General features: G+C 41.8%; 1 protein-coding gene across 1 annotated transcript in view; it reads left to right on the top strand.

The window, feature by feature from the left end:
- The window catches only part of VWA8 (von Willebrand factor A domain containing 8), a 292,087-nt gene that overhangs the window by 123,586 nt on the left and 144,149 nt on the right, over positions 1–24,352 (top strand). Inside the window, exons 21-22 of the mRNA XM_066581651.1 lie at positions 12,042–12,113; positions 13,491–13,567. Coding sequence (XP_066437748.1) covers positions 12,042–12,113; positions 13,491–13,567 — 149 coding nt within the window. The remainder of the gene's footprint in view (positions 1–12,041; positions 12,114–13,490; positions 13,568–24,352) is intronic.

Below are 24,352 nucleotides of genomic sequence, written 5' to 3'. Positions count from 1 at the left end.
AGGCCTCTTCATCAGGCTGGTATAGTTATTGCTGTCTAAAAAGTAGACACCTAAAACATAGCTGCTGCTAAATTTTTTTAAAACTACAAATGGTGAAATATACAGAATAATAATCTATTTATCCATAAATAATGCATTCTAATAGTGGGATCCAGAATATCTTAGATCAGTAGATAACCATTCAATCAGATGGACCACAAGTACTAATATCAATCATAGCAATCAATATAACAATAATCCCACAAAAGCCTGAATAGGAAATTAGATAAACAATGACACCATATCAATATGGACAAAGTAAATCAAACAAGGGGGAAAGATATCAGAGTATGTGAAGTATATTTGAGATATCAATATTTTTGAGTAAGAAATACATTCCTGCTCATATTAAGGTTTTCGATATGTTTATTGATATACTTTGTCCACATTGATATAGTGTTATTGTTTTACCCTATTTCCTACTAATTGTTTTTTTAGGCTTTTGTGGGATTATTGTGGTGCTTTTTATTATTCCCATACAGCCTTCTTATAACATCAATCCTGTTTCTGGTTCAAGTATCTGATTAAGGTATTCCCTTAATGCTCTTTGGTTTTGGAATAATTATCTTGATGTATATCTTGGATTATTCCTGTGGTGACTGACTGTCATGGTGGACTAATTTGCGGATCATACCTATCCTTTTTGCTGTATCAGTTTTTAAGGTCATATAGGGCTTTTAGGGGCAGGTTCCAGTGTGCGACCACTCTTTTCAGGATTATTAGGTGTTCTATTGATTGCTATGACAGACAATAGTACTTGTCCGTCTTATCGAATTATCCAAGATATTATGGGTCTCTCTATTGAAATGCATTATTTATGGATAAATCATTTTGGCACTTGGGGGTTTTAAATAATTTTATTAAAGCTATGTTTTTAGGTTTCTGCTTTTTTAGCAGTAATAGTAGTCTCTAGTATCATACTGGCAGATTTCATCAGGCTGGTATTATAGTTCCAAACTTTTTTCAGCCAGCTGAAGAGACCCACGTAGAATCAAAAGTTTGCTGTAACTTGACTTCTTTTTGTTAGCCATTAACCCTTTCCAATCCAATTTTTATCCTGGTTTTCCTTGGGGGCTTACTCTTTTTCTGCCGTTATACAATGGCGCTATATGCTGGCTAAAGCCAGTACTGCATGAGGTAACATGTTGGATAGGCTCCGACAGCAGAGAAGTTGGCAATATACCGTGAGAGAACCCCGACGGATGTCTTCCAACATCAGAGCTGTACAGCCCTAAATCATAATGTCTTCAGAGGTCAGACAGTGGATTGGAAAGGGTTAAAAGGTATCCTATCTGCAAGGTTTTGTTTCTCTTACTGGGACCAATAACATTTTGTTCTACTGGCTAACACTGTACCAAAGTTTTTCTGCATAAACATCCTTCCATTCATAGGATCACTGGAATATTTTTAAAATAATCCCTTTATTTGTGATCAGTAAATGTGTAGTTTAATTTGATTGGATAGAATTTTCACATAGACACAATAAAATAAATGTATCAAAAGTACTGCAGGGGCAGAGTGGTACAGTTACCCATAACTACCAAGCTGCTTTCATTGTCCGAAGTGCAGCAGAGTTGAAATCATACTGGTTATTTGAGGGCAACTACTTGCTTTGTCATAGTTTGAGTAAATCTTTTATAATATAAGGGTAGCACAGTAGTCCATCCATAATGGATGAGAGGATGAAACTGGTGCAAATAAGCAGCAGTTGGATGGCTTTTAGAGATGAGCGAGCATACTCATTAGGGCGATTTACTCGAGAGAGAGCATCGCCTTTTTCGAGTACCTGCTGGCGGGTCCCTGAAGATTCAAGGTGGCCGTGGGGGTGAGCGAGGAGTTGCGTAGGGGATCGGGAGGGAGAGAGAGATCTCTCTTACTCTCCATCCTGCTCCCACCGCAGCCCCCCCGAATCTTCAGGGACGAGCCAGCAGGTACTCGAAAAAGGCGATGCTCTCTCGAGTAAATCGCCTTAAAGAGTATGCTTGCTCATCTCTAATGGCTTTTATTGTATATGGACTGTTGTCATACACACGGGTTTTGTTCAAGTTTTGTGATGCAGTTTTTTAAGCCCAAAACACTTAGGGATCATAGAAGCAGAAGAAAGTATCAAGGACGGATACAGCTTTTCTTTTTTTGAATCCTCTTCTCGTTTTGTCTTTTGCATCAAAAAGCCTGAAGAGGACCTGCGTATGTGACGGCACCCTAAAACTGACTGGACAATAAAAGTAGTAATAGAATTGGTTGCATTGGACAGCTGCTGTGGGCTTCCTTTGTATTAGACTAAGTCCTTTCACCCTAATCCCCCTGCAGAGCAGATCAGCCACCTCTTCACGACAATATTTTTTTCCTGGATTTTCCTCTGTTTTTCTTGCAATCCAATTGATTTTTCCTTACTCATCTGTTGAAGGTAGAAAAGAGGCCATAACTGGTATTGAGAAGATGGGCGATATAGGTGATGGCTTATGGACTGCATGATGTGAGGTTATATTATACACAGGGGTTGGCTGAGCCTTGTCTACACTGACAAGCCGTATTTTTCTAAGGACTTTGGCTGACCTACTTCCACATGACCTGTTTCTTGCCTCTCCACTGAAAGCATCACTTGGCTTGAGAAAAAGCAAGAGGGGTGGGAGGCAAACCGAAAATCATTGCATTCTGTACATCAGTCACAGAGAGACTCGTTTTAGAATATGTATGCATGCAGCTAAGCTGACTAATTTGTTTATCTGAGCGTGATATTGTCCTCAAGGTAATACTACAATCAGCATCGAGAGGGAAGTGGGTCAGCTCACATTTTGGCAGCATCTTGTTGCTTGTAATTAGTGACACATTTTTACAGCAATTTAGGAGATCAGAATAATCCAATGCAGGATGTTTTACCTAAAATGGCTTTTATATGGTTTTATGGCTGATTATGTGATAAGGTGCTTAGGAAAGTTATTATGGCCTTCATTAGTTTCCAATATCAAAAAAAAAAAGCATCATCAGAGATTTCAAATAGGTGAATTTTGTCCTTCACATAAAACATGCAGCAAATAGGGGTGGAACCCTGTGGGAAATGGTATGTAGGTTCTAGGCTGTCCTACAGGTTCATCTCTTTGCATCTATTCTACAGAAATCTAAAGTCAATAGTTTTTCATTTGTTTGATTTTTTAATAATTTGTAAGAAGCGGAGAATTGAATCATACCAGTCTCTTTAGTATTTCCATCTCTGTGGTTAGTAAACCATGTTCACCAACAGCAAACCTCACTTTACCATCAGAGATAGCTGAATTTGGATGTCTCCAGCGGGCCCATCACAATGAATGGAGCTGTGGTGAGCATGCGCAGCCACCCTTTACCATTTATCTCAGGCTAAACCTTGGCTAGGGTGCCTACATGACAGGTAAAACCAGTCATGAGACAACTCCTTTAAATACACACCTATCTATGTACTTCTGTGGGTTTCACTGTATGTGATTGTACCCTAAATGGTTTTTTTTTCTTGTTCACATCTATTTCACCAACCTCATATTTGCACAGCTGCTTTGGAAATTCAGCTAGCCACCGTTGGAAACCCATAAGGGTAGTTTTGACTGTATAATTTTTATTTGACCTGTCACAGTGCAACGAAAAGCTACAGCTTCAAAACCTGCAACATTTCGCCGCTGTTTTTGGAGCGGTTCGTCCTCTGTTGAGTCTTTCTTCCCCCATTGAGAAGAGTGAGACCACAACGGGAAAAAAAAAGAATTGACGTGCTGCAGCTGTCAATTCTGCGCCGCATTGCCGGTTCTGCCCCGCTTCTCCGCAACGCTTTGCCAGCCCCGTGTGGACGAGATTTTTGCAAAATCTCGTCCACATGCCTGGCTAATCCCGGGATTAGGAGCCGCCGGCGGAGTTGCCGCACAAAAATTCCGCACGGAATTTCCATGGCAAATCCATTCCATGTGAACCCAACTTAAAGGTTTAGCTTTCCTTTAAAGTGCATCTGTCAAGACAATATGTTGGTCTAATTAAATGCATCTTATCAGAGATACAGGGCCACTGAGCTTGTGGGACAATTGTTAGTAAAAGATGGGTGAAGCTTATTTTAAAAGCTGTATGTCATACTCCTTTTTAAAGATGTATTCCAGCCTGAGCCATAAATGTTAGGTGGAGATCCCAACTCCTTCTGAACCCCCTTTCATAAGGTTAGTAGGCTTCACCCAGTCACAGGCTGAATAGAGAAGGGGTCACACCTCTGTATGTATGTCTCTGCATTCAGGTTTGTGGAAGTTTCAAAGAGAGTCATGAAAGTTGTCAGATGGTAATACCACTTTAACCCCTTAACGACCGCCCCATCGGGAAACTACGTCCTCAGAAAGTGGGCCTTAATCCTAGAGGACGTAGTTTTATGCATCCTCTTTGGATTGATGCCCACTGGCCTGAGGACGTGACAGCTCCATGCTGTCGGTGCCCGCAGGTAGCCGACAGCATGGAGCTGTCATCCCAGGATGCGGGCAGTCCCCCCCGGCATTGCGATCGGCGCTATAAAATGAATAGCGCCGATCGCAAAAAAGTAAATAAAGCACTGTAAAAAAGTAGTAATTCAGCTGGTATGATGGATCGGATCCATCACGGCAGCTGAAAATACTCACACGGCTTGTCGGCGGTGTTCCCCGGAGATCTGGTCCTCCCGGACCCGCCGGCGGTCTTCTGCGCATGCGCGCCAGACGATGACGTCACGCGCACGCGCAGAAGCCCGGGTGTCCCCGGCAAATTTAAAATCTCCTGGCTCCCGGCTCCTGAAGGTAGCCGGGAACCAGGAGGTGTTACCGGGGACCACTGTGAGCGGTCCCCGGGCCCGCGATCACCGCTATCCATTGCGATAGTGGTGATCGCGAAAAAGTTGAAAAAGTAAAACAAAAGTAAAGTTTCACCTCCCCTCATGGATCGGATCCATGAGGGGAGGTGAAGATACTCACCTCCGGTCCTCTGCGATGTCCCGATGTCCCGGGACCCGAAATCCCCGTCTGCGCATGCGCGCCCGATGATTGACATCGGGCGCGTGCACAGAGGGGCTCGAGCCCCGGGAAATTCAAAATTGCTCTGCTCCTGGCTGCCATGTGTAGCCAAGAGCAGAGGGATGTCACCAGGGACATGATCACTGTCATCCAATGAATGACAGTGATCATGTAAAGTAAAAAAAAAGTGCAAAAAGTTAAAAAATAAAAATAAAAAAAGGGGTAAAAGGTAAAAAAAAAAAAAAAGTGCAAAAAGTAAAAAAAAGTTTTAAAAAGTTAAAAAAAGCTTGCGTTTCATCTCCCCCCACGGATCATATCCGTGAGGGAGGATGAAATGACATACCTAAGGCCTGCGGATTTATCCGCGGACCTCACCCCAGCTTCTGCGCACACGCCCTTCGCCAATGTGGCAGGCGCATGCGCAAAAGCCGTGGATTTTTAAAATCTCCCTGCTCCTGGCTACAAAACTTAGCCGAGAGCCTGGAGATTTCACGGGGGGCCGCAGTGAGCGGTTCCTGATCACGTGTTCACCGTTATCCAAAGAATAATGGCAATCACGTAAAAGTAAAAAAAAGGGGAAGGTTCGTCTCCCCTCACCGATGCGATCGGTGAGAGGAGATAAAACTTTTTACCGGAGGCCTCCATATTTGCACCCCGACGCAATCTTCTTCCGTGAACTTTCCCGTATTCTGCGCATGCGACCGCCGGCAAAACACCGGACACATGCGCAGGAGTCGGGGAGCCCAGGAAACTTAATATCTCCTTGCTCTCGGCGACCGTTGGTCGCCGAGAGCCTGGAGCAGTGACGGGTGGCCTCGTTGAGCGGTCCCCGGTCACGTGATAAAAAGGTAGCGATCTACCTTTGGCCGGTCTCACATGACCGGATAGGAATTACGGATTCCGCATGCGTTTGATTAGCGGTAATACGCAGATCAATCGCATTGGATTACACAATTCCGCTCACATTAGCGGGTTGGAATTGTGTAATCCACTCGCAGAAAAGAGAACGCAGCAGGTTCTATTTTACCGCGGATATCAGCAACATAGAGCCCATTGTGCTCCATGGTCGTGGATATACCCGCAGCCCATACGCAACTACGTTGTATACGGGCTGCGGGTACCCGTGTCATCGCTAAGCGATGGTGCGGGAAATACAAACAACAACAAAAAAAAATGTACTGCGCATGACCGCCCGTGTAAGTACGCAGTTATGCGCAGTACATTACGCGGCCGTACGCAGGGTCACAGCCGGGCTCACAGCCGGGATCCACCTACGGCTGCGTAAGTCCGGCGTTATTCAGACCGCTACCTGTAATACGCAATTTACAAGAAGCCCCGGGAACGCTCGCCTTCCTGCAGTTCCAGGAGCAGCTTGTTGAGCGTCTTCTGTGTGAGACCGCCGCACCTCATCAAGCTTACGGAGACTCACGGAACGCCACTTTTTACACCCCATCCCCGCCACTGAGGTCAAAAAATGACCCCCAAAAAGCATGAGAGGAGGGGGGATACCCGATTTTATTGCCCTATGTGCCCATCCCAACCAGCCTCCATAATTACCCGTCTTTGGAAATACCACACAGTTCACATTATTACTTTTATCTAAGATTTGGGGTACGCCGAAAAGGGCGTGGAGGGGGGGGGGGATTTTTAGGGAGTCAATTTTTATTCCGTACAAATGAGCAATGGGGCCTGGAATGTATTCAGTTGTGCCCTGCAATCCAACGGGTGTTCCCTCCATTACAGGCCTTGCCATGTTTCCTGTAAGTAGATTAGGGCCACAATGGGTATGTTTTTGAACACGGGACAAACGGGGGGATCCATTTGGGGTGAACGTCTTCATTCCTATGTACACTGTACAAAAAAAACAGTTTTTAAATTGACAAAATTGCCAAAAAAATGAAAATTGTAATTTTTTCCTTCTGCTTTGCTGAACTTTATTCAAATACTGTGGGGTCAAAATACGCAGTACACTCCTAGATGAATTCGTTAAGGGGTCTAGTTTTTAAAATGGGGTCATTTGTGGGGGTTCTCTATAGTTTTGGACGCTCAATGGCTCTATAAGTGGGCAATGGGGCCTGGAATTTATTCCGTTGTACCCTAAAATCCAACGGGTGCTCCTTCCATTATAGGCCTAGCCATGCGTCCTTTAAGTAGATTAGGGCCACAAGGGGTATGGTTCTGAACACGGGACAAACAGGGGTATCAATTTTGGGGTGAAATTCTTCATTCCTATGTGTGCTGTACAAAAAAAACTGTTTTTAAATTGATACAACTGCCAAAAAAATGAAAATTGTAATTTTTTCCTACTGCTTTGCTTAGATTTATTCAAAAATTGTAGGGTAAAAATACACAGTACACCCCTAGATAAATTCGTTAGGGGGTCTAGTTTTCAAAATGGGATCATTTGTGGGGGTTCTCTGTCGTTTTGGCCGCTCAAGGGCTCTACAAGTGGGCAATGGGGCCTAAATCACCTTCATGCTAAATTTCTGTTCTGAAAGCCACCGACCACTCCTTTCATTTTGGGCCCCGTTGTGCATCCAGACAAAAGATTAGGGCCACAATGGGTATGTCTCTGAACACGGGAGAAACAGGGGTATCCACTTTGGGGTGCAAGTCTTCATTCATGTGTGTGCTGTACCAAAAAAGCAGTTTTTAAAACGACAGAATTGCCAAAAAAACGAAAATCACGATTTTTTCCTTTTGCTTTGCTTCAATTCATTCAAAAACTGTGGGAACAAAATGGTCAGTACACCCCTAGATAAATTCGTTAAGGGGTCTAGTTTTCAAAATGGGGTCACTTGTGGGGGTTCTCTTTGATTTTGGCCGCTCAAGAGCTCTACAAATGTGCTATGGGGCCTAAAACGCCTTCAAGGAAAATCTATGTTCTGAAAGCCACCGACTACTCCTTTCGTTTTGGGCCCCATTGTGCATCCAGACATGAGATTAGGGCCACAATGGGTATGTCTCTGAACACGGGAGAAACAGGGGTATCCATTTTGGGGTGAAAGGCTTCATTCATGCGTGTGCTGTACAAAAAAAGCTGTTTTTAAAATGACAGAATTGACAAAAAAAACGAAAATCACGATTTTTTCCTTTTGCTTGGCTTGAATTCATTCAAAAACTGTGGGGTCAAAATGGTCAGTACACCCCTAGATAAATTCGTTAAGGGGTCTAGTTTTCAAAATGGGGTCACTTGTGGGGGTTCTCTTTGGTTTTGGCCACTCAAGAGCTCTACAAAAGTGCTATGGGGCCTAAAACGCCTTCAAGCAAAATTTATGTTCTGAAAGACACCGACTACTCCTTTCATTTTGGCTCCCGTTATGCATCCAGACATGAGATTAGGGCCACAATGGGTATGTCTCTGAACACGGGAGAAACGGGGGTATCCATTTTGGTGTGTAAATCCTCATTTTCATGGGCTCTATAGGAAAAAAAAATATGTCTTTAAAATGACATATTTGCAAAAATATGAAATTTTATTTTTTCTCCCCTAAATTGAACGAATTCCTGAAAAAAACTGGTGGGGTCAAAATACTCATGACCCCCCTCAGTGAATACACTAAGGAGTGTAGTTTTTAAAATGGGGTCATTTGTGGGTGTATCTATTATTCTGACACTTATGAGCCTTTGCAAACTTGCCTTGGTGCAGGAAAACAAAGTGCTCCTCAAAATGCTGAAAAGTAATGTTAAATTTGTACGTCCTCTAAATGGTTAAAAAAAACACAAAAGTTTTTCAAGTGTGCATTCAGAATAAAGTAAACAGATGGAAATACATATCTTATCAAAAATTTGTACAGTATGTTTGGACATATTTGAGATATTACGGTTGAAAATGTGAAAAAATGACAATTTTTTCAAAATTTTTCCAATATTGGTACTTTTAATAAATATTCACAAATTATATCGGTCTCTTTTTACAACCTAAATGAAGTACAACATGTGGCGAAAAAACATTGTCAGAATCACTGGGATATGTTAAGCCTTTACGGAGTTATGCCACGTTGAACGACGCATGTCAGATTTCCAAAATTTGGCTCCGTCACTAAGGCGTAAACAGGCTTCGTCACTAAGGGGTTAAGCTCTCTTTAGGGCCTTTTCCTTGTGAAAATTAATAGCTGTCCAAGATCACAGATCAGAGTGATCTTCTCATGTGTATCTTTGATAAGATCATTTTGACTTAAATGGCCACTAACTCTTCAAACGGCTTGTGCTTATATAATAGTTAATATGATAACTAGCAAAAGAGCCATTCACTGCATGATGTTATGTCTTGCTGTATGTGCAGACAGAGAGCAGGATCTGCAGTTCTCTGCTCCAGTGAACATGAATATAGAAAATAACATGACAGCTAATCTCCCCATGCTAGTTCTGAGAAAACTGAGAATCTTATATACATCCTGTAGAGGGGGAAAATAGTGGGGAATACAGGATACAAGTCCTGACCAGAAATAATGTTGTTTCTCGTGTACACCCCCAGAAACTTATTCCAAAAACTTGGGTATGCTGTAAGCAGGTACTTGCTATATTGATAAGTAGGATCTCCCAGTGACTGAGTACATATATTTTGCACATTTTATTAAGAGCCATTGGAAGGCTAGCTGAACATGCTGCCAGTAAAATAGTAACATAGTAACGAAGTAACATAATTCGTAAGGCTGAATGAAGACAATGTCCATCTAGTCCAGCCTGTCTAGCCTCCTGTTTTGTTGATCCAGAGGAAGGCAAAAAACCCCAAGAGCAGAAGCCAATAGCCCTTTTGGGGAAAAAATTCCTTCCCGACTCCCTAATGGTAATCAGACTATTCCCTGGATCAACCCCTAATAGTTCCGACCTGCCTGTATACCCGGATTAACAAATAATCTTAGATTTATAGCTTATAATATCCTTCCTCTCCAGAAAGACATCAAGTCCCCTTTTAAAATCCTCTAAGGATTTTGCCATCACTACATCCTCAGGCAGAGAGTTCCACAGTCTAGCTGCTCTAACAGTAAAGAATCCCTTTCTATGTTGGTGATGAAACCTGCTTTCCTCTAAACGTAGCGGATGTCCTCTTGTTACCATTGCAGTCCTGGGTATAAACAGATCCTGGGAGAGATCCTTGTATTGTCCCCTCATGTACTTATACATGGTTATTTGGTCGCCTCTTAACCTTCTTTTTTCTTTTTTCTAGAGTAAATAATCCCAAATGGCTAAGATCAGATTTGGGTCAGATCTTTATTTTTAGAGTTGTAAGTAGGAAACTGGGTTTGAAGTGTGCTTCCATTTTTAACTAAGTTGTAGAAGAAAGAGCATCTTTTTTAACCCCTTAACACCACAGGGCTTGCATTTACGTCCTGGGTCCGCAGGGTTTATATGGGACAGGATCATGAGTAGGATTTAAATGCTATCATGGGTGCTGTTTGGTTGCCATGGCAGCCAGGGGCCTTCTCAAGGCCCCCAATTTAGCAATGAATAAATTCCCTCATAAACTGCCTGTCAAAATGCTTTATAATGTAATGCTGTGGTATTATTGTATACTGTATGAGCAATCAAACAATTGCAAGTCCTCTATGGGGACTGAAAAAAATGTAAAAATGAGTTAAAAAAAACAACATTTTCCTCTATTAAAAATGAAATAAGCACATTTGGTATCATCTTGTCCATAAAAGTTCAGTCTATGAAAGCAACACATTATCTTGCACAGTAAACATCAGGAAAACATCACACAGACTCCAAAATAACCCCAATAGAAACTACAGGACGTCCCACAAAAAGTGAGCACAAAAGAGAAAGCTGAACAGTCAGATTAGACTAACTATGCTAAACTATCACATTTCAGAAATTTTAATTGATGGGGCCTGTGTGCTGAGACACCCCAACTACCCCATCACCACCAATTTGGGGCAAAAGCACTCTGTTGATGGCTTTGCCCTTTTGGCTGGAACTGTGTCTTCTCATTAGCTGAAAACATCCTCTGACAGCTCTTCTGCACATTTATTTTATGGATTGTTCTTGACACCTTCACAACCACCAATCAATTTTTGTTGTGCATTTACTCTTTAGGAAAGGTAATTGTTAGCACAAGCATTCTGGGTAATGTGTTTTTTTTTCTATTATTTGTTTTTTGGTCTTGCAAAGAGAATCCCTTAAGGCTGGGTTCACGCGGGATGGATTTGCTGCGGAATTTCCGTGCCGATTGTCCGCACGGAAATTCCACATGCGGCTCCTAATCCCTGGATTAGCAAGCAAAGAGGACGAGATTTTGCAAAAATCCTGACCACATGCTGCGACCAATCTGTTGTGGCCAAACAGTGCGGAAATGGCTATGCGGCGCGGATTTTAAAGACGCAGCATGTCAATTCTTTTTTTTTTTTTTTGCAGCGGCCTCTCTCCTCTCTATGGGGAGAGATGGCCACAGCTGAAATGCAGGCGGCAAAGCTGCTCTAAAACCCACAGCTGCGGTTTTCTAATGGAATTCTTGTGGATTTTCGGTACAGTCAATCTGCGAGAATTCCACTGGAAATCCGTCCCGTGTGAACCCAGCGTTACTCTTCTGTGCTCCACTGCTTAGCTAGAATTGCCCTTCCTCCTAATGATTCTACTAGTGTGTTTAACGACCAAGATTCCTGTACATAATGGGAAATTAAGAAAATCAACAGCCTGCCGCATAGGGATCAGGAAAAGTAGCTGACTTTCATGTAAGGAATACGTTCCCGTTTATATAATCTATTTTGATTTTTCTTCCTCAAAATCCTCTATTAAAAATGTAAATAAAGCAATATTAATGGTTTTTATGCTATAAGATCTGTCTATACATTTATGTGTCATAGGAGAATGGTTCATGTATATCTTATTTTTGTGAGTAGCTGTTGGTTGGACCTTCTCCTAAAGACAAAACTGCCTCTTTCCAGTTTTCTCATCCACTTACATGTAATCAGGAGTGACAGTCAAGTTCTGCATGTTATTTTACCATTTGAAATATGCCCTGCTTCCATTGAATACATAGGAGCTCTGACTTCAGCAGTGTGTTTGTCATTGCAGCACCTGAGGGTCATGGAAGACATGCTGAAAGATTTTCTGCTTGGAGAACACCTCTTGCTTGTTGGAAATCAGGTACTCTCATTGTCTGATTCCTTTTATGTTTCTTGGAAACAGCCCTTCATTCTTGCAGTGATCTCCTATACATCATCGCTTCATTCTAGGTTTGACAGCTGTCATTGTGATGATAATATTTTCTACAAGCAAAATTCCTTGGATATTTTGTTAAGGGCTTATTCAAACGACCGTGTATCGGCCAGGTTTTCATGCTTGGCCGATATACGGTGTCCCTCTCTGCAGGGGGAGGAGGCTGGAAGAGTCGGGAGCAGTGCACTGAGCTCCAGCCCCCTCATCGCCCCTCGGCACCATTGGCAAAGGGAGGGACGGGACGGGGGGGTGTAAACTAAGTTCCGGGACTTAGTTCTGCCCCCGCCCCCCCTCCCATTGCCAATAGTACCGAGCGGCGGAGAGGGGCTGGAGCTCAGTGCACTGCTCTCGGCTCTTCCAGCCTACTCCCCCTGCAAAGAGGGACACCGTATATCGGCCGGACGTGAATACCCGGCCGATATACAGTCGTCTGAATAAGCCCTAAGGACTATTATTTTCTAAGGGTCAAATGTGAATAGGACAAAATCCAACCTAAGTAATGTATTTATAACCACTAATAATATTTTCACAAATTCACAAATATTACACATTTGAGTTTATAAAGAAAAATCACAATTGCATTTCATTGTAAATGTTGCTGTGCAGTTAAGCCATGTCTATTAGTGATTTAAAGGCCCAAGAAGGGACATGGACATATGACACACCTCACAGTATATTTCGTGCCAGCTACAAGTGTCCCACAGCATCTCTGATGTTTTAGTTATATCTAAAAGCCCAATTGACATGCAGTACCACACAACATTTGAACTTTTGCCATAGTCTCATTCATTAAAGGAAGTGCATTAACCTAATTATACATTTAGTCAATCCCATTAAAGCAACATTATTCTGCTTTGCCAGTAGAATGTATCTAAAGGTGAATTTAGAGGGCGAACACACACACGAGCATGTGCACATCTACCCAGGGGTAAAAGTAAAGCTGTCAATTCATGATTGGTAGTATTTGACAATACAGTTCACCACAATATAATGGAATTAGAACATGTATTCTCCACTGAATATAAGTTGGCACAAGTATAATTATCTCACTAATCGCACTTGCTTATAACAAACTTGATTGGGAAAACTGAACTATCCATTGAGCCAAAGATCCGCTATAACATTGATATAATGTTTTTAATGTCATATAGGGATTTTCTTTGCTTTCCTGACTAGTACCTTACGAATCATGACTTTGTCGTTACATTTAGGTTAGATTATATTGTGTTTCACTTTTTAATTTCCTGTTATTAATGGGGAAGAGATTTTCATGTATGTGTTTATAGTCTATTTATATGTTTACAGGGAGTTGGCAAGAACAAGATAGTGGATAGATTTCTACATTTACTTAACAGACCGCGAGAATATTTACAACTGCACAGGTAAGAGTTACATCTTGCCATAATTAACTCATTTATGAAAGTAACTTAAAGGGGTATTGCCATTTTAAACATTTATGGCATATCAACAGGAGTCAAGAAACCAGCTGAACACACTTGCCTGGCTGTTTTGTAACCCGTAGAAGCTGATTTTCAGTTATAGGATTTTAATAGGATTTGCATGTTTTTGAAACAGTATTGGAGACATCTGATTTGTTCCATCTTTGGCTGTAGACTGCGTCTACCTGAGTGGGGTTTAGCCATGGTCGCAGGGTCTTAAGCATTTTACTGCAGGGGGGGGGGGGGGGGGGGGAGGGTACTATTATACCTTGTCACCACCAGAAGTTAGGGGTAGTGACAGAATACAGCACTCTTCAAATTTAGTAATGCCCTCAGCTTCTGATTGGCTGGGGGCATGTTTAATCCCTCAAGTGCCTTTTTGACACGGCAGTCCATTGGGGAGGACAGCGGTAAGACTGGGAGCTGCAGCGGCAGGAGAGCCACAGACAGAGTGGAACACTGAGTGAGCGAGGCAACCACCTGTCAGCAGCATGCAGCTGGCGGGTGGCACGGAGCAGAGAGTCGGCACACCGGCTGCTAAGAGCTGTGAGGTAGCGGAGGTACTGCCTCACTGCAGGGGGATTCCTCAAGCGCGGCCATGATCACACTGTGAGCGGAGGTGGTGGCTAGCAGTTGGACAGGGGAGATGGAAGGGAGATGGCTGCTCCGGGGACAGTGATTGCTGCAGCGTGTGTATTGCTTTTTGCCTGGCTTAGAGGGTTTGGGTTAGTTTTCCTGTTAGGCTTAGATTATTAGCTCTAATTGCTTCCATGTTACAGCTGTAACATGGAAGCATTTAGAGCTCATAATGTAAGCATAACATAAAAACAACCTCCAGGCCAGGCAAAAATCAATACACACACTCCTAGGACCTTCAAGGACTTTCAGGAATTCACCTAATTGGTAGCTAGCGGCGTGACAGGCACGTTCCTCCTTGCAAGCCCTGTCAAACCCCTAGATTCTGGTGGTGACAAGGTACAATAGTACCGGGGGGAGACTCATGTTCCAGCTAGGTTTACATTCTAGACAGTATTGCTCATCAATGCTGAAAAGTTTGTACTCTGAAGAAAATAGACGATGTAGATATAATGCTGTTTACAGTAGCTTTCCCTGATAACTCCTTTGCAGTAATATATTATTGTGCAGTAATTTCATACTTTTGGAATAGATTTTAAAGTCAAAGAGAACCCTCACAATGGTTTCTGTAAAAGAATGCTTTGCTAATATATTTTTGGGCTATAAACTCCAATGTGGTTGGTATATATGTATTCCTACATGTCATAGGACCTCAGCTGTGTTTAGCCTTATTTTTATATGAATCTTAAAATGTGTATTTTTAGTGATTCAAAGTCTCCATTATTTGCTGACATCTAAGATTTTATATAAAAAAAGATACATGGGATTACCTAAATCTTCTCATTTGGCTCAACAGGAAAATGTAAGCAAACCAAAATAGAGTGGTATCTTTGAGGTTAAGCACTTTTGATACTAAGCTCATAATAATTTGTTTATTGGTTATTGTGCTGCTACTTTGGGAAAGAAAGAATGTGGAGTATTTCTTAGATTTACATGGGCTTTCACAATAAAAACAATCATTTTTTGGATTTGAAGTATTTTTAGTATCTTAGCTCTAAATGAAAAGTGTGGGTATGCCTAAAGTCATAAGACATGAGTCAATCTTTATCATTTTGACCACATATAACTGTATAACTTTAAAAATTTTTTTTTTTTTTAACATTAATAAAGCCTTATGACGTATTTTATTATCTTGGGATATGGTAATTTTATGCAAGTGTTTAATCTGTATTCATTTAACTTTGAGCCCGGAGAGCTACTGTTTCTCTTGTGGAGAGCATTAATTGGGTGCAGGCACCCCTATAAGAGAGTTTGCAATATGATTAAGGATATAAGCCATACTAGAGTCTTCTCTGTAAGAAAGAGACACATCTACAGTGTGCAGAGTAGGGTTCCACTTCACTGAGTCTTGAAAGGCTTGTGAAGGGAGTTAGGAGGTGTACTGTATTTCCTTGTGGAGACTAGGTATAGGGTGACACAGGGTGAAACCGTATCCCTCTTGACCCACGTCACAGGTCTCTCACCCAACCAAGGACAACTCTACTGATGAGAAGCATAAACCCTGAAACAGCTGTCTGTAGTTGGGTACCTTTTCCTTATAGAGAAAACTCTGGTTTAGTTTATATCCTTAGTCATGTTGCAAGGCTGTTAAAAGGTCAAACATTGACTTATAAGGAAGCTACTAGAGTTGAGCAAACATACTCTGCCGAGCTTGATGCTCGTTCGAGCATTAGCGTCCTCGATCCTGTTCGTTACTCGAACGAGCATCAAGCCATGTTCGACCCCGCCCCAGTCTTTGGCCCCTCCCTGCTGTGACGTGCCTGTTTTGACCCCCCCCAGCCGCGACGCAGCGCTCGTCATCGGCAAATTTTTGGGCTGGCTAGAGAGAGGGGGAGGAGGGGGAGAAGAGAGGGTGGGGGAGAGGAGAGGAGGGGGGAGGGAGGGAGAGAGGTAGAGAGAGAAAAAAGCAGCTCGGGACCCGGCGTCCCTCATACAAAAATGCTCAAGTTTCCCATTGTAGTCAATGGGGTTCGTTACTCGAGTAGAGCTCTCGAATTTTACGAAAAGCTCGACTCGAATAACATGGACTCGAGCATTTGGGTGCTCGCTCATCTCTAGAAGCTACCTTTCAAAAAGTGCCACTGCACTGGTATTAAGCCATAGCTTATTTGCACTTAATTTTGTTGGCACGAGCAAAGGAACCTCTGAATCTACAATGTTTTTTGTTTAGCTTTTTTTCCTGACAAAAATAAATGTTTTTATGGTTTATATTACATTAGAAGACACTTGTGAGGGCATATTATCTGTATTTCCTAACAGGCTTTTACAAGAGAAAGCCCAGGGTCCATTGTCAGGACCCTTAAGTGTCTTTATAGTGATGACAAGCTCAGCCTATACAGGGCAGAGGTCATATGTGATCAGCACACTATAGAGGTCAACTGCTGTGATCCGTTTCCTCCAATCCCCGTTGTGTGTATTGACTGTGTGCTATAACCATGCTTCCCTGGAGAATAGTGGCCGTGCTTGCACAATCTCCTTGATATACCATATTTTTCCGTGTATAAGACGTGTTTTTTTGGCAAATATTTTGCTCAAAAATCGCACCATGTCTTATATACAGAAGGTAAGTTTTCATTGGAAAACTTACAGCTGCAAGGTACTGCTCATAGGTGTAAGGTACTGCTCATAGGTGTACGTGAGCCCTTAGGGCTCCGTCACACTACCAGAGTAGGGAGGCAGGGCAGTGGTGCAGCTAGGTGAGTATGCCTGCACCCTCACGCTTGCACACTACACACATATACATTACACACACAGCACATATGTAGTACATACATACAACACAGTGTACTCACCAGCCATCTCCTCTCAGCTCTGCTCAGCCGGTCTTCTGTTTCCTGCGCTTGGTCCCCATAGCAACCTGTAAACATCAACCCCTCACGAGACGGCGGGGGTGTTGTAAAGAGCTACAGAGACCTGTCAGGCACCACGAAGAGCGCAGTCCGGTAAGTATATAACAGGGACCTATGGTGGGATTTAAACATAGAACACTGCTATATACTGTTTTAAGTTTAAAATCTTTTTTTCTTAATTTTGGGTAAGAAAGTAGGGGGTGTGTCTTATCCTCGGGGGCGTCTTATACATAGAAAAATACGATACGTCATACAAGACATGCCTACCCACAGCATCTAACTTGTCTGCTTCCCAGTTTTTGGCTTTGCATCTTACAGTGATAAGCCTAGAAGATGTCTACCTAGTTTGCTGTGGCCCCCACAAGATCAATGGCTCTAGTATCTTCTTAGAGTTGCTTGGTACTGATGTTTGGCCTTAGTGGCCTATAGAGTTTAGCCAAAGTATAGTTGAAAGAATGGCAAACTATAAATGGGAATTCTATACTTTTATGCTTTTTCTAAAAATGCGCAGCCAAAATATTGATGCAAATGCTACGTATACAATCAGCCAAAAAGAACAATAAAAAGCCCTCTCAAAGCAGTATGTGTATACACACCAGTCATTAGTCCTGGTGCCCAGGGGGACCGAGCTATTAGTATGTCACGTCCTTTGTACATAACACATTACCATAGTGCTTTTACAAGGATCCTTGTAAATAGTCATTTCCGTATCTTTGGAAATCAAATACTAAGCTAATAAGCTTTTTATCTTCCTACAATTTACACTCAAAGTAAATTACATTTATTCTTGAGATGCAAATGTTAATTTATGACACAGAAGCATCATTACCAAATCTAGTTAATTCACTTATAAAAAATAAGCCATTTAAAAATAACTCTTTGCCTACTAATGTGTTTTTACAAAAATTACCTTTAATCAGTGTCCCCTTTAAAATTGGCAGTCGTTTATCTAGAAAGTCTGCTCTAGCTGTCTTCTGCACTAGAGCTTGCATTGCCATCTGACACTAAACAAGTGCTGCTAATTGTTTTTGTAGCTTTGCAGGGAACTATATTAGCATTAGATACAACAGTTAGATACTATTTAGAGATGAGCAAACACGCTTGGATTCAGCAGTTACTCGAGCAACTGCTTACTGGTCCGAGCATGCTCGGGGGGCCACGGGGGTGAGTGGCAGGGGGTGGCGGGGGAAAGAGAGATCTCTCTCACTCTCCCCCCCCACCCCCACCCCCACTACTGCCCGCTGCTCACCACTGCCCCCCCCCCCGCCCTCCCTCCAAGCCTGCTTGGACCAGAAAGCAGTTACTCGAGAAGAGCAATGCTCGCTCGAGTAACTGCTGTATCCGAGCGTGCTCGCTCATCTCTAGTACTATTGTAACAATTCAGTGCAATGTATCAATATCATTTGTGTGAGAGTTTATCACTGGGGTTTTATATTTTCTGATGGGTCTGAAGCGTCTTACATGTTATATATGTTCGCAAACAATGGCTGAATTGATAATTACCTGTATGATTAATCAGGCCACCATGTTTTGAACTATTTCCAGAGATGGCATTTGATAGACTTATGTATACAGTATGTACAGTAGAAATATTGCGTTTAAAAGGGAATAGTTGAGGAGAGGTTAAATATGAATTTATTTGTTGATGATGAAATACCACTTTATTTCAGAAAATATTGGGCGAGACCCTGATTATATAAACCCGCATATATAACTTGTATAGTATTCAGAATATAAAACAAAATGGCAAGTAAGTGTAGATGAGAAAATGTAACATGCAGGCTGTAATAGATTCAGAATAATTTTGGCTAGAAAGGGGCTTTGTTTCTCAGAAAAATACAGTAATAAAAAAACTGACATTTTTCATTTAATTGCTCATACGGTTTATCCCTGGTATTGCTGGTATTGACTTTTTTGTAGCTTTTCTTTGAAAAGTGAAGTAGAGGAAGGCTTAATAAAATAGGCCTTGGGGTTGTATTCTTTTTTGATCCGTTAAAGCGTATTCCCACAACAGTCATATTTCATATTCAAGCAGTTAAAAAATACATGAATATCACCCACTAACATTGAAGGTAATTAGCCAAATTGTACATGTCACTATAAAAAGTCAATAGAAATCCCACTTTTCCTATGATTGTTTGATCGCTGTTGCCCCTAGATATGTCCTGCTATAGTCTATCTTCATCCAGGACAAGCATGCATAGCTTCTCCTTTACCTATCCTGGCATCTAAAAAGGTTAGCTCAAGGCTAGTGAACTGCGCCGCGCTGCTAATCCATCGTAAGAGCGCATGATGGAGCATGTGCAGTGTATATCCTGTGCAAAGGACCTAGATTCCATGGAGCTCTGCTTGGATATTGCAGTCCTGAGTATGCACTGCTTCATTACCGTTATAGTCCTCGTAGAAACAGGAAGTATTCCTTCATGACTATATTGTTTGTTCAGACCCAGGATGCAAATGTCGTTTCCACTAGGAAAGCTGGTCATACGCAGTGCTCATCCACCATTTGTGGCCTTGGTAGACTGAAAATGTAATGGAGCCGTGAGGGTGCACTTCTTTGAACACATGACACATGGGTGGTGGGTGAAGACATAGTTAATGTGTAAATAGTGTATATACATAGTAACTAGTGTTTAAAAAAAAAGATATTGGAAAAGCCCATTTAAAAGACATAACTGTCAGAATTCATGATCCTGGCAATGAGTCTTATTACGCAAACAGCACTTTCATTGATAAGACTGCAGAGCAGAACACGGCACGATTATGGCTTAATCCAAGAGAGTGGCGGAGGTAAATGGTTACATAGTTTTGATATCGCAGAGCTTTTATACCTTCTTGCATACTGAACATGGAATCAATATGTAGCAGACCCCTGCTTGCTATGGGCTCCTTAATTAGATCAATTGTTATCACACAATAAGTTCCTCTCTTTTCTTCTAACCATCCTCTAGTGAAAAACATAAAACTGACAATATATATGATTAAAGTCAGATTATGAGGCATACATAGCTAAACGTCTCTCTGACAACCCTTCTGGTATATGCATAGATGCTTATCTAGAGGAGTGTTAGATGGTCAGAAGGCAACTGGTTATAGAATTGCTTGTAGGCTTTGGGCCTGAAAAGTGATTAGCACAGCCTAACTGTAGAGGGGGTAAAAATGTTCCTTTATAAGGTAGACAATTAAAGGAGTTGTCCAGGACTTTTGGACTTTTCCTATTGATGACCTATCCTCATAGATGAATTCAATGGGAGCTGTGCCTGCAATACCAACCTGGTCTGCTACATTATGGATAGCATAATCTGCATCCTGGGCTGTCCGTACTGATAGTGATGCTGGGAATTAGCTGATTGGTGGGAATCCCAAGCAATGGACACTCGCAATTCATCTACTGATGATTCATCCGGAGGATAGGTCATCAGTAGAAAAAAAATCCCCAAAGTCCTAAACAATCCCTTTAATTTCCACTGGATCAGGAAGACTATCATGCACATTTGAACTAAAATATACCAGATACTAAACAAGATGGCTGAAGCGAACAGGACCTGATTCTTTTATGCTTTGATTTTGCAAAATTGCTGCATTTCTTAAAACCTCTGTTCAACTGCAGTTGCGCAAACATAGTGTTATGTTGTACAGCAGCACTCCCAGGATAATCACCACAACTAATCGTGTCATAGCTTTCACTTTTATGGAAATTACAGTAGATGCTTGAATCTAAGGACGGCATATCAACTTTTCTATTACCGTAATTCTTTGTTAGACCTCCAGCTGCCATGATAAAAATTGAACCCAAACAGATGTAACAAAGTTTACCCTGATGCGGATAATTTACTACAAGTTTATGTTAATACAACAAAAAGCAATGAAAAAGATATTGAAAAGTCAAGAAAAAGTTTTGTGTCACAGTTTAACGCATTAATTGTCAAGTTAAAGTTTGCTATTTCTGTACAGTATATTTTGCCTTCTCTCACTCCACATAACCTTGCTTACCTGCGTTGCCATGATGTAGAGATCTTGGCGCTAGTTCCTGCCTTCTTGCTTCCTCTAATGACATCATCAGGACCTTTGGTGTTGTAAACTCGCCAGTCATATGCAGGGGCGTAACTATAGAGGATGCAGGGGATGCGGTTGCACCCGGGCCCAGGAGCCTTAGGGGGCCATTAAGGCCTCTCTTCTCCATATAGGGAACCCAGTACTATGAGTTAAGCATTATAGTTGGGGGCCCTGTTACAAGTTTTGCATAGGGGCCCGGGAGCTTCAAGTTACGCCTCTGGTCATATGCATTTGGAAATATTATTGGATCCAGTAATAAGCTGCAGACCTAACAATAATACAGTTGACCAGGTGGTCCACATAAAGAGGACTACATGGTGGTAAAAGATCCCAGGAATGCGAGGATTTGGGAAATAGGGTAAAGTTCTCAGCTTATGCTCACTTTAACCTTAAAGGGGTTGTCCCGCGCCGAAACTGTTTTTTTTTTTTTTTCAATAGCCCCCCCGTTCGGCGCGAGACAAACCCGATGCAGGCATAAAAAAAACAAACCGTCCAGTACTTACCCGAATCCCCGCGCTCCGGCGACTTCTGACTTACCTTGTGAAGATGGCCGCCGGGATCTTCACCCTCGGTGGACCGCAGGTCTTCTGTGCAGTCCATTGCCGATTCCAGCCTCCTGATTGGCTGGAATCGGCACACGTGACGGGGCGGAGCTACGAGGAGCCACTCTCCGGCACGAGCGGCCCCATTCAGAAGGGAGAAGACCGGACTGCGCAAGCGCGCCTAATCGGGCGATTAGACGCTGAAAATTAGACGGCACCATGGAGACGGGGACGCTAGCAACGGAACAGGTAAGTGAATAACTTCTGTATGGCTCATAATTAATGCACGATGTACATTACAAAGTGCATTAATATGGCCATACAGAAGTGTATACCCCCACTTTGTTTCGCGGGACAACCCCTTTAATAATAAGCATACCATAGTAATGCGGCCGTAGTGGACATTATAGTTGACGCATTCATCCCTTAAATAGTATAGTGTAACTACAGGAAATCTTGTAAAAGATATTTCTATCTTGTGTTTAGACGGAGACCTTGGCATCTGCTGTGTAGAGCTATTTTCGGCCTGCGCGGGCTGGAATGTTGGGAAGGGGAGAGGTTGCTAAACTGCGAACCTCTGGTATAAAACATCAAAAATATTTATTCTAGATTACATAATAAACCAGTAAGATTTACTTTTCCTTGCTGGAAGTCAGCACAGAGCAGTCATGTTGTTATTTCTGTAACGAATTTAGCATGCAGGCAGCCAAGTCTGTATTCCGACATTCTTAAATTGAATGTCAAATATAAATACAGATGGACAAGAGTCTCTTTGGAATTAAAACCTAAAATGCTGTGTACGTTCATTCCCCATCTGTTTGTGGAACCACGTGCCAAGAAATATATTGGAATGCGACGTGCTCAATATTTCTGCTGGATTTTGGTCTCAGAAGGAAATGCAAAATACACATTGCTTTTTATGCAAAAACTGCCCCATAGGAATACACTGATATGATAGGGCCCTTTTACATGGAGCGATAATCGTTCAGATTCTCAATGGATCATGGAAATCGGAACGGTTATTATTCAGTGTAAATGCATGCATCTACTGAACGATGAACAATAATTTGTTTGCTTATCGTATGCCATTCAGTTTATGCATGCGCAAAAACTGAACGTCTAGCGGTCTGTGTAAACAGGCAGTCGTTCAGGCAGTTGACTGTTGCGGATGGTCGTCCTGTGTAATAGGGCTCTTAGTGTACAATCCTGTATGTACTTAAAGGTTGTGATAAAATAGTTATTTAGTCTTGCTAGCTTTATTTCAAGATTTGCATGTGGTTTTAAGTGACAACCTACCAACACCCTCCCACGCCCACCCCACCCCCTGCCAAGAAGGAAAAAGAAAATCGGGTAGAATATACTCTTCCGCATCCCAAAATAATACTTTATTGGGGATCCAGAATGATATGCCTTGTTTTATTTTTTGTGTTCAGATGCTGAACAGTAGCATCTGTCACTTAGTAATTGTTTTAGTAGATACAGTTTTTTACAGGATGACATTATATTCTATGGGTGATGGATGTCGTTGTTAGGCATCCATCACAACCTCCATTAAGTCCAGAGAGTGTCTGGCACATATGGGTAATGGAAGTCATTAATGCATGTGTCAAAAGAGCCTGACTCTGTTAAAAATGAAAGCTAGTGAAAAATGACTTGAAGAGACACAAGAAAAGCAAACTCATTTTTATGAATGTCCAAAAGGGAATATATCAAACTTATACTGTATTAAAATTACACCTAAAAAATTGGTGCTGCTGAACACAGTTATAAGGTGTTAATATGTCTTCTTTGTAACATGTGATTGTTCTCAGTAAGAGAAACCAAGCAATCTTGTAGATATGATACCTTTTAATGGCTAACAAATGCATCATGTTACAGTAAACTTTCAGAATATCGCCTCCCTTCAGTCTAATGAATGAAACTAGTTTGGATGGCACATAATTATAACATGCAGAGGGGAGGGGGACATACACCTTTTGATCTAAATAAATGTTCACACACCGAAATTTGAGACTTAAAAAAACACAAGACACTTTGAGCAGAGAGACAAACACTAAATCAGTCCACTGAGCTGGGGAATGCAACAGTATTATGATTTCTCTTATCATTAATGCACACATAAGAAGATAGAAGAAGATGGAAATACTACCTCAGCAGTACCACCTATTGGATGGAAACATTCTTACAATCAATTTCGGAATTTTTATGAGAAAAAACAAAAAATGATTTGGAAGAGGACACCCGTCTTCACCTTCTTCAGACCTTTCATATTCCCCACTTATACAGGAATCCCGGGCTGAGGTTCATTCCATTCTTGAGGGTGTCAAATATGGCCATAAACTTATACTCCCAAATTCTTCTGTGACGCTGTGACTTTGTTTCCCTTCAGTATAACTCTCATCTGGTCTAACATGCATGAGAGCCAAAAGAGTTTGGTACTGTGTTAGCCAGAAAAATCTGTGTGGTATTAAATATTCTTGCATAAAAACGACAGACATAATACAAAGTGGATACCTTTATTGGCTAACTAGAAAAAGTATTTCCAAGCTGTCGAGCTTTCTTAGGCCTTTTCATCAGGCATGATCATAACATAACATGAACATCACACAGTTCTTTCAAACATAGTATTTATATTGAAGGTACTC

The sequence above is a fragment of the Eleutherodactylus coqui genome, chromosome 1, assembly GCF_035609145.1.
Source record: "Eleutherodactylus coqui strain aEleCoq1 chromosome 1, aEleCoq1.hap1, whole genome shotgun sequence".
Classification (NCBI taxonomy): Eukaryota; Metazoa; Chordata; class Amphibia; order Anura; family Eleutherodactylidae; genus Eleutherodactylus; species Eleutherodactylus coqui.
This window is presented reverse-complemented; position numbering and strand designations above follow the sequence as displayed.